The 11,973-nt window shown below is 46.8% G+C and overlaps 1 protein-coding gene across 1 annotated transcript in view; it reads left to right on the forward strand.

Annotated features, from left to right (window-relative positions):
- Window positions 1-11,973, forward strand: part of LOC149326671 (PIH1 domain-containing protein 1-like) — a 138,986-nt gene that overhangs the window by 26,396 nt on the left and 100,617 nt on the right. The window contains exon 5 of the mRNA XM_089562988.1: window positions 1,241-1,337. Coding sequence (XP_089419114.1) covers window positions 1,241-1,337 — 97 coding nt within the window. The remainder of the gene's footprint in view (window positions 1-1,240; window positions 1,338-11,973) is intronic.

Below are 11,973 nucleotides of genomic sequence, written 5' to 3' on the forward strand. Positions count from 1 at the left end.
TTACCATGGCAAATCACACCTTCTTTGGCCCTAGTGTCGCTGCGACACAGGAGCCCTCCCTTATTACTTGAGGTAACTGTAGAAAGGAGCACACCATGGGGAAACAAACTCCCAAGGGGACGGAGCGGGGCAAGTCCCCACAAGTCAAAGAGCAGGTATGCTCCGCACCGTTTAGTCTGCCTGCGGTAAAGTGTGGCAGCTCACACGTACACGATTCTGAGATCTGGCATCTCGGTCCCACGCACAGGGAGGGGTGAAGGTGCCTTGCTTTTTTCACATCGGCAAGAAAGCTTCGCCGCTATATTGTCGGAGTCCGTTTTCTTGCACGGAAACATTTTATATTTTCACAGAATGCGACATATTGATACATCTCAGAAGTGGAGGAAGAAGAAGGGCTTCACCATCTTGCTTGCGACCTTGCAGTAGCCTGGAGCAGTTCTTCTGTCCCCGATTGTGTGTCACGTAATGTTTGTGACAATATTATTAGCACGCAAATATACACAAAGGACTGCGAGCAGAGACACACAGGACAGACGCTAGGCTTCAACTGTGTGGTGTGTGTTTCTGCTGTATTTTAGCACTAGTAGTATGTTGCAGTCTGTGAATCAAAAGCACCAACTAGCCCGACTTTATTCTTTAATCATTTTATATTTTGTTCCGTTGCTCTAAAGTGCCGCGCAGATGCCCCGTTCGCAGTTCGCAGTCACTGTGAAGGTTCGTCTTAACCGAATCACGCGGGAAACAGTTCATCTAAGTGGATTTTTTTTTACATTGAATCTTATGGCAAACCAACCAAATGGTCTCAGTTGTTCATCTTGTCCGAGAATTCATCTTAACCCAGTTCGCCTTATCGGGAGTCTACTGTATTTCATTGCACATGCAGTTTGCAGAGCACATCAAGGTGAAAATGAAACTTTCATTAAAAAAAGAAAAAATTAAGCTCTGATTTGTACACTACGCCGTTTCCACTGCCCACAGTATTGCCTTTGCAGTGATGGAACCAGCGGGGAGTCGCACACATTTCTTGCTTGTTTCTCTTTACACTTGGCTTTCTATACTGTGTTAATGAGGAAACTAGCTGGCAGCAAAATTCAATCTTCAGTGACATCATTAATAGCATAGTGTGCAACAACTGATCTTGTCTTGTTGTTTACCTATTTGATAAAACTCTTCTTGTTCATATCTGTGATCTGCCTGATGCCCTTCTGGAGACAGTACTGTGCCATATCTGTCCTCCCAGAGAACTATGTGGTGCTCAAGAACCGGCCCTACGTGGGCGCCATGCCTGACCACTGCATCCAGGACAGGAAGGGCCCCCTCATCTCCGAGCTGCCCATGTGAGTGGTTCATTTGTTGGGGTTACTATTCTCACCTCGTGGCTTGTTCATGTGCAGACCACCTGAGAGCACTCATAGTGTAACGACTTATAGTGCACAACTACGTATAGTGCTTTTATAACACCTCATTTACATCAACCACTGTACCTCACAATGTAGGGCTCTTTTCGGATATACAAATATCAGTAGGAGATCCGCCAATCTCTGACAGATCTCCCATGGACATCCGACGGAGGTACATGTGTAACTGCAAATACCTCCTACGGACGTCCAGTCCGTTATCCTAGGATATCTCCCATGGATCTAATGAGGCCATTGGTATGTCATGCCTTCTGCACTCTCAAGAAGCAGGCCATTGGTGATTTTATATATATATATATATATATATAGTAGTTGCAGCAGGACTTGTCATTCAATGGGCCAGGAATACTTGTAGAAGAAGGGGTCACAACATTGCAATTATCTTCATTTAATACTGACAGTTTCAAACGGAGGACCGTCCTTCCTCAGAGTATACACACGAAAAGCGTGTGTATACCCTGAGGAAGGACAGTCCTCCGTTCGAAACTGTCGGTATTAATGAAGATAATTGCAATGTTGTGACCCCTTCTTCTATATATATATATATTATGTATTTTATATTTATCGTTTGGGGCCGAGAACACCTTTCTCTGCTAAATGCACCTCTGCTTATATTCTTCATACAAAAAGATCAGCGCGCTCCATCCCGGCTGCGGCGGCAGCACTTCGATGGAGGTGGACTTATACAAGAGCCCCGTGTGCTTTGGGCTGTAAGTGCACGTTAACGATCCCCAGGTGTTGCAAATTTTTCCGGAACCCTCCACTACAGCGTCCCTCATAGCCTGAGGCGCCTTGGGACGTTGAGGAGCACAAAGTCAGTCACACCTAAACGATCAGTATTACACCTAAACGAAAAAAGATCTGCATACCTGCAATTCTCAGGTCGCCAAACTCAGCACCAACGGGTCGAAAATGTGGACTTATCCATGGATATGACTTCGGCCCAGTCTGCGGTGGTCCGGTCTTTCAAAGCATTAGCAAGCTCGAGACGTTCACGGTGCCGTTTCTTCATAAGACGAGCCATCTGGGCAGCCACACAAGTTCACAGGCCAATTTTTTTCAGCCGCCGTGTGATGCTATTCGAAGATACCATCAATGCGAGCTCCTTGCAGATTTCTCTGGCACTCATGAACGGTCCACCACAACCACCGCGGCTATGATTAGGAAGTCGTCCTCCTATCGTGTGACTCTGGGTCGACCTGAGCGCTTGGCGTCCGCAAGGCTTCCTTCATTCTGAAACACACGGATGGTGCGTGCTACTGCGGATTTGGACCGACCAGATGGGATATTTCGCTTTCGGGAATCCCTTCTACAAACGAGCGAGCGATCAGTCGCTGTTCTTCGACCGGCACCCTCGGAGGCACCTTTGCAACCTCAAAAAATTCTGGATGAGGTTATATAGGTTTTGCTGGGTATCACTAACCAATCATAAATTGAGAAACATTGATGGCAGAGCAGAAATATTAGATGTTATGTAAAACTGGTCCTAGTGCTCTCTAACATTTCTATGAACAGGTCAGTTCGAGCACGTGTCAGCATAATCACATCAACAATTGAAGACTGCGAACTGCACTGTTATCTACCTGCTATCAACTCTGTAATTAATATTTCCGCCTCAGAGCAGTGCTCGAAAATTGACAGATCAGTATGGAAGCAGGTGCTGAGCGCAAACATGCAATGTGTGTTTGCCAATGGTCGCTGCTGTGCGGCTGTCTGGGCCGCATGTCAAGGAGACAGTTCAGACCTCTAGTTGCAATGGATGGACCGTTTGCGAGTGTCACGTGGACAGTATTGAGGACGTCTCCTGCCCTGCGTCCTTGGCGGACCATTCTGGGTTAAATGCTGTCCGTTTCAGTGGGGCAGAAGTCCTGTGTGCACTTCGCGGAGAGTGATCGCTGTGCCTGGAGGTCGTGGCGTGCAGCAGCTAGCATGAAGTCGCACTTTGAGAATGCCAACGCAGATAATTCATAGGCGGCCATCAAGACAATAGGAAAGGCTTCGTGCTTTACACATGTCTGTCTATCCTTTTGTGAAAATGTGACTTGCTGCGGCATTTTGCAAGCGTGATTGCTGCTGGCTGCGAAAAGTGGCTTCTGCGAGCAATGCCTGGATTGCGTTTTTGTATGTCCACTTTTTTTTCGTTTGTAGCGATCAATTTGTTGCCTAAGAATTCTGTCCTTTACACTTTCGGGCCGCACAACAGATGCGAAGTGGTTACATTGCACGGTAAAGCTTGCCGTTGAGGGGAAAAGACTGAATCTCTCTTGAGAAGCGGTTTTGATACAGCGGACTGTTTGCGAAAACCCAGCCTCATTCTCAGGCAAGAAGTTACAAATGATTAGTGAAAGAAAAGGAAAGAGAGCGCTTTATTTCTCTCATTAAAAAAAAAAGGATATAAATGTGACGGCTGCCCTGAGTGTGCCCATCATTGCAGTCGCAGTGCTGCGCGCCAAGTACAGCGGCCAAATGGCGGCTGTCGAGTGCGAACGGTGAAAAGCGGCTGCCTATGGCCAAGCTCAGGAAAAGCAGCTGCTCACGCGAAGTGAGCTATCAGGCAGGCAAGCGGGCGAATATAGGACGCACATGCGCATAGTCATTGTCCAGCGCAGCCTTGATGCAGCTGCTGTGCCACCTATACTCCATTTCATACATAGCAGGCGACGCTGCGGAGGTTGCTGAAGTAGTGCATCCGCAAAATCGTTTTTCCATTTCATTTCATTTCATTTCATTTATTTTCCTTAAAGGCCCGGTGAGGGGCATTACATAAGGGGTAGGTACAATATTCGTTGGCGGCAAGTGTTAACAGGATGAAAAATGAGCATGAAGATTGTCAGCGAAGGTCGCGGAGCACATGATGGCTGTAATGTCTCTGGGAAGGTTGTGGCAGTCCACAATGGCACGGGGTAAAAAATGAGGCTGTAAAAGTAACCGTGCGGACACGTGGTCGAGCAACTTGGGAAAGGATGACAAGTGCGATGAGATATGCGGGTTGGCGGGGTGATGTAGGGTGCGCAGGAAAGTGAACTGTGGTAAAATTTGTAGAATAAGGAAAGGCTGGCGATGCGACGACAAACTGAGGGGAGTGATAACCCGGACACACTGATGTCGGAGGAATATGAAGAATGAATGAATCTGGCTGCTCTGTTTTGTACTGCTTCAAGTGCGTTGATAAGGTAAGCATGATGTGGGCTCCAAATAGGTGAAGCATATTGCAATTCTGATCTGACAAGTGTTTTGTATGCTAGTAATTTTACATGATCGGGGGCACGGCATGACGTAAAAAACCTAGTGTTCTATTAGCAGATGAGATAATATTAGTGACGTGTGCATTCCAAAACAAGTCGTTACACAAGGTGACACCTAAATACTTATATGATAGACAAGACTGTACAGGGACGTTACTAATTACGTATAGGAAATCAAGTGGATTATGGCAGCGGTAGAAGGACATGCGTGTACATTTATGTGGGTTAAGTTCCATTAACCAAACATCACACCATTCCTCAATGCGATTAAGGTTGTCCTGGAGAGAATCTTGGTCTTTAATGCTAGTAACTGAGCGGTAAATGACGCAGGCATCTGCGAACATGCGAATTTTAAAATTGATGTTCCCTCGTGAGTCATCCATATAAATTAAAAACAGAAGCGGGCCGAGTACAGAGCCTTTAGGGACACCAGATGTTACAGGAATGGAGTTAGAATTGTGACCTTTAATAGTGACAAACTGCGTGCAATTAGTGAGGAATTCTATCCATTTTAAAATATCCTTAGGCAAGTTCAAGTATGACAGTTTTAGTAGTAATCGTTTGTGTGCTACCTTGTCGAATGCTTTTGCATAATCAAGGAAGATGGCATCGGTCTGCAGGTTAGTGTCAAGATTAGCATGCAAATCATGAAGAAAAATAGCGAGCTGTGTTTCACATGAGTCACCTTTTCTAAAACCGTGTTACGATAGATGAAAAAAGTTGTTAGAGTCGAAGAAGCTCATGATGTTTGTGTAAATGATGTGTTCCATGAGTTTGCAGGGTACGCTTGTAAGAGAAATGGGTCGGTAATTAAGAGGTGAATCTTTCTTGCCTCATTTGAAGACTGGAACGACCTTACTACTTTTCCAAGCACTTTTACTCCGCCATGTATCATTCGTTCTTCTCAAAACTGTAGTCATTGTTTGGACGAATACAAAGAGCGGTATAAAATGATCTGGTAGCATTGAAAATCACGGTTGAAGCTGTCAGGTGCTCAGTGTTCGGCCTCTTTGGCAATAATTTTCCCAGAGTATGAATTACTTTTTGGGTGCGGATTAAGTAGAAGCAATTCGCTCTACTAACCGTGTATCATACCGCCACGTGTACTCTTTGCTTCTCGAAGTCTCGACGAGTCGCAGGACAAAAATGTGGCAAGAGGCAAAACGAAGTCCAGGAGGTGCCAGTCATGGCACTTAAGATTTGTTGCAACAAAATATGCTTGTGTTAGCTTTGGTTGTATGGCGAACTACTTTTTGCGCGCGGACTTAGCCTGCGCGAAAAGGCGCGCTAGCTTTGGCAGCGTTGCCTGCTATGTATGAAACGGAGTATAGTGGCGCAGAGGCAGGTTCAAAATGCCGCTCTGGCATCTTGCATAATTTTTTTCCATGACTGTACAACTGCCTCCAGATTCACACCATGCATGTACACCTCATCTCAACTTTTTTCGTAGTATAGAGCAAGAGACAGGCACGATGCATTGACTTACGGAGCTTCGTGGTAGGTGCGTGAATGCGTCAAAACACGTTTGCAACAGCTATTGCATCGTACTTGTAACTTCCACTCCAGTGCAAACAAGTTGTGCAAGAGTGTAATATGTTGCAGCGCTTTGCTTATCCCACAGCAACATCCTCAAAGTAATCATTGGCTCATTAGTTTATTGGGGTTTAATGTCCCAAGGGGACTCAGGCTATGAGGGACGCCGTAGTGAAGGGCTCTGGAAATTCCGTCCACCTGGGGTTCTTTAACATGCACTGACATCGCACAGTACGCGGGCCTCTAGAATTTCACCTCCATTGAAATTCGCCCACTGCGGCCGGAATTGAACCTGCGTCTTTGGGGTCAGCAGCCGAGCGCCGTAGCCACTGAGCCACCGTGGCGGGGCTCTCTTCAAGGAATCTTCAAGCACAGTTACTTACTTGCAAGTTATAACACCAGGCTGCTTCTTTCATCCGAGGCAACAAAGCATCGGCATCTCAACAAGAGGTGAAGTGCAGAAGAAGGTCGTGTCGAGCGCATAGAGGATACATCACATTTATAGTACAGCCCAGCAACCACAGAACAAACAAACCGCATACTGTAGCAAAAGTAAAGGTTGAAAGAAGCACGACGTGACGAAAAACTATTCAATGACTGCACGAACCGCGCTGAAACTGCGACTCAGCTGAGTAGTGGCACACTGAACAGCAAACGGTTAGGTAGTTCCGGATTCGGACGCGCGCGCGACTGTTTGTCTGGAAAAGCGACTGACAGCATGGGCGAGCTGCTTAAACAGCGCACAACTCGGGCTCATGCCACTCACACCTTTCGCAGCCGCACTCGGTGACGCGGCCACGCCAATCTTCACAAGTCTGCCTTGCAAGCACCATGTTATGTTGGTCTGGTGTGGCGCAGCAGAGGAAGTTTTTTTTTTTTTCAGAAATCTGGGTAAAAAGTTGGGGCTGCACAAATTATGCGAGTAAATCTGGCATACTATTACACTTGTTGGTCATCAGCAGCCTCTGTCTGCTGCAAGGTCTTCTCAGCACACGTGTAAGTGGCCGTCGCCCATTGTTGGATGTGATACGTTTATCACAGCAATGCGCACAGCTGCCATGTCATCAGTGTAGTATGCACATGATCGGGTGAATGTCTGCGATGAAAAGTAGCACTAGACAAAAACCTATGCCGTGTTTTCTCTTCGTGCTGCTTATCATGTCATGTCAGCATCACATGGCAACTGCACAAAATCAGTGCAATCGATGACAGGCGTTGCTGCTCAGTGGAAGGTTCTCGTGGAAATGTCTGCATTGGGGAAGAATCGTGGTACACGAGGCAGCCTCCTCTGGGCAGGGCTGTCCTGCGCAACGTCGTGTGATGGCAGCTTTCATTTCCTGCTCCAGTTTGTCTCTAATTTCAGGGAGATGTTTATCTGGGCATTCATATGACTCAATGCCACAAAGTTCGCGCCTGCCCGGTCCTTCCGTTCACTTTTGCGGCTGAGGTAGCCAAGGCACGCCTCTGTCCTCCGGGAACATGGGGGGCCGCAGTGGTGACGATTTTGACCTCCCATGTGGGCAGTCAACTCCTCGCAACGCTGGAAGGTCACTCTAGGCCATTCCACCCCCTCCCTGTATTGTCGCCTGGTCGCGAGCGCTTGTACAGCGTCATGAGGGTCGGAAGTAGCCACACAAGAGGCTAAACAATGGCGGCCACTTCGGGGAACGAGGCGCTTCAGGTCGAACGCCACGGCACACTTTGCATACCCTCCTCGTTAGGATCGGGGCTTTTCTCGCGTTTGTCTACCATTCCTTTGTGCTTTTTTTTTCTTTCAATATCTGTGCCTAGTTTGTGTGCGACGCCAGAAAATTTTTTTTTTGTTTGTTGGCCATGTGGCCCCGGCGACGGGAAAACCACTAACCGAGCAGTTGGCCTGGAGAAATCGGTGCGAGCGGATGTGCGTGAGGTAGGCCAGGGAAGTGGTCAGCAAGCTAGCCTTAAGCAAGCGTACGACGCGTAGAGCACGGTGACGGCAGGACCGAAGATGCGTGTCAAAAGATCACCGGTATCCCCGACATCACATCGGCCCCACAACGAGCATCCACAGCCCAACGCTCCCTGCAACCGGACCTTATGACTCTGCAGCTGAGCCACCATTTCTCCCCACTCTCTTGAACTCTTCTCTTTGCCTTTTTGCTTGCGCTGTTTCTTGTCCAAATATTTGCATAGCATTTCTTCAATCGCGTAGCATTGTTGTATAGTTATTACCCTCGTGTTTCATTCCTTTTATTAACACATTTGTTGGCATTGGAGTAGTGTTCTTGTTGATTGTATCGCACCTGACCAACTGCCAGTCTTTTGTTAGGCTTGGTTCTGCAATATTTTGTTGTTGTTCTTTCCCCAAGTAGAGGGTTTGTTACGGGACTTGTCTATGCCTCATGCCTCTGGTCAACAGCTAATCAGGCGTAGCCCCTGTCGCCGGTCAGAATCTGTTCTTTTGCACGTGATGTGGGGATGTGTGTCACTCCGCCCCCTCCATACTTAAGGACAGTGTTGTGGTGGCCAGGTTGGTCCGATCAATTATAATTTCGGCGCCAACCAACCATCACGTTGCCCATAATACCTTGACACTCGGCACTTTTCAGATCACACGCTTACATCGTCACAAACATTTACAAATGTGATAAAGCCATGTGCGGGGGGTGGTGAGTGGAGAATGACCTCTGGAAAGTGACCGCAACAGAAGATTGTGGCAGGATTGTATATGCATGGTGTTGTCGTTGTAGCTGCTTACAAGGAGGATTACTGCCACCTCCCATGACCTGTGCTGCAGACAGAGAAAGTGTACAGCTGTTCAGATTTTTTGATACAGTTCATGGCCCACATGCGTGAATCAAAATGGAGGGCTTAGCCTTATCCAATGTTAACGGGGCGCGAAAGGGTCACGGACAGAAGGAACAAGCAAGACGAGCCGAATGCCGACTACCAACTGATTTATTTTAAGCTTGGCACTATCATTTTATATCCACACCACAGCGATTGGCGTGTCATGTCAGTGTACATGCAAATGCACCTACTCAGTACTCACACAAAAAGAGCTTAGGTGCCTTCACGCCTTCTCTAGAAATCCTGGGAAATGCATCGTGATTACCGATGTGGGCAAAAGTCGGCTTCAAAGGATGAAACACAGCTGCAGCGAGGAAGAAAAGAAGCCTGTTGCTGTAATTCCTTATATGCATAGGTTGGCACAGAACACCAAGGAGGTTGGTGGCTGCCTTGGTGTGAATGTAGTTGTTTCAGCACCATGCACGCTGCAGGCCCCATGGTGACGAGGCGACCTCAGATATGCGCAACTGAGCATCAGCTACTGCTTGTTAGTGACAGGTCATTTACGTGATTCCGCTGAAATGGGGATGTGTCTGCATTGGCCACACCGGCCAATGCTTTGACGAGAGAGAGTGGATGAGCATAAGCCCTCGTTGGAAATTAATTCAGGAGGGAACCTACCAGACCACTGCAATGTGTGTAAAAAATGTGATCCAAAAATATGTGAATTGCTCATTCACAGGGCCAAGTTTATTGCCAAAGTTAAGGAGCAACTGGAACACGAAACCATTGAGGCCTACTGTATTAAGCAGGCTAGCAACAGGTGCATCAGCACACTGTCCGTGGGGACTCAGCGACAAGGAACTGGGTTTCTTAGCACGCCGTGTGTAGATCAGGAATGCAGTGCTGGCCATGTGAGGTGTTTTCAATGCCATATTTGTACCCAAGCATTTGCATGAGTAGCCGTGTTTGCATGCACACTGACATGACATGCCTTCTGGCGTGGTGTACGGATAAAACCATGGTGCCAAGCTCAAAATAAATCGGTTGGTAATCGACGCTCGGCTCATCTTGCTCATTCCTTCGGTCTACGTCCCTTTCGTGCCACGTTAACTTCAAGCATGAACCAACTGGCCCCTGAAAGAACACTTAGCCTTATTCACACCCTCAGCTGGGTTTGAGGAAAGAAGAGGCTCACTTTGTGGGGCAGAAACTTGTACAAGTAACCGGCTGCCTGGCTCTGTAAATGTCTCGCACGCGTACGAATGGTAAAATTGCACTCAGAATGGCTCTAGGAATTGAATGATGTCACTTTCTAGCCATTTCAACTACACCATTGTACCAATGACTTCGTAAAATGACCTCCAATGTGTTGCAAATCCCCTTAGCCTTTTGGACATATTAGACAAATTGTATTATTTCAAAATTGCTTCAAGTAGTATTATGAGGCAATTGTCAGATGGGAAAAGCTCCATGATTTTTCAAAAATTCTTCTTTGCAAAAATGGGCCCTAATAAGAGAATATAAAAAACACACTGGATGACTTGTTTGATAGTATTCCGAATGCAAAAATATGGTACAGTCGCGAGCAAAAAATATTAGCACAGATCACTGGTGATCAGAATTGGGATATCTCACCACGCGGTGCTGTGGTTCGCAGACCTGCCTATCGGGCAGTTTCCATGTTTGCAGCCTAGGGGGGGACGGCAGGAAGTAAGCTTTATCAAGCGTGCACCGCCTAAGCGTTGAAGTGCCGACCCTACGTGACTTTGCATGCGGCATTTATTTTGGCTCGGTTATCATGAGCAAAAATGGCTTCTTTTTATTACTGTTTTTTTTTTTATGTCTGCGATGGTTTGTCAAAAGGAACTCGCGGGAACAATAGGTGATAGTGCTGCTTTTAGCCAATAATTTTGCTGGTTTGTGGCAGTCCGCTGAACACCCCTAATACTGTAGAATGGGAACGGCCCGGCACTCTCGTTATCAGCCTCTTCGCCACCCGTTGTCATACCGGCGCTCCGTTGTTCCGTTATGTGTGCTAATCTTTTTTACTCGCAACTATACATAGTGGCATTGTTATTTGTTTGATTGCACTTGAAGCAAGTGGGACGCATGTGTGCTGCATAAGTGCTAAGCTTTTGGTCGGTGTTCCCATTCCTTATTGCAAGTTATGGGTGTCCACCAACAAAGTTATGTGCCTTTTTTTTTTTTCCCTGAGGTCTAGCGGGGGGTCTAGTCTAGACTGAGACGTCGTGTCTGTGGTTTCTCTGCTCTTGTGACTCAGCAGTGGAGTCTTGAATGTGGCAGTACTGGCCATTGTTTCTCACAGGAAGAGCGAACGCTGCTGCGTAGGGTATGGGTGGCTATTTAAGTTTGGCTATTTTGGGCTTGAATGTTGTCTGTTGGGGTGCACAGCATCAATATTACCACTTGGGCAAACAATATACTAGTGCAGTGTGCGAAGATTAATGAACTTATCTTCACTAATTTATTTGTAATTGCCTTTCCAGATTGAACATCATGAGGCTGTATTATGGAAAAGTCAATTAAAAACAAACTGATGAAGATAAGTTGATAAACTTCTCACACTGCACTAGTATATTGTCCGTCTCAAGTGGTAAAAATATTGATGCTGTGCAGCACACACATTCTGAGACCAGATAAACACACATTCTGTGCGTAGGACAATTGAAACAGTCCTAAGTGAAGTTGCTCTCTGAAGTAGGGCACATCAACGAAACTACCGACTTTGTCATCTACCATACCACCTCTTGCGCAGTTGATAGTGTCGCTGCACTGCAGTGGTGTGCACTGACTGGCAGAACATCAGGCTTTTGAATGCTGCCTGTATTGTGCTGTTTGAACAACAAAATGCACAGAATGCTCTCGTGAACATAGCCTAAAATGCAGCTTTCACTCAGCCAGCCCTGCTTTGAACTGGGCATCACAGCTGTGATCCACCAGCACTGAGGAGGTTGTGCAGTGAAAAACAAAAAGAGGAAAAATAG

This window comes from Amblyomma mixtum, chromosome 10, assembly GCF_055824585.1.
Source record: "Amblyomma mixtum isolate Tamu chromosome 10, ASM5582458v1, whole genome shotgun sequence".
NCBI lineage: Eukaryota > Metazoa > Arthropoda > Arachnida > Ixodida > Ixodidae > Amblyomma > Amblyomma mixtum.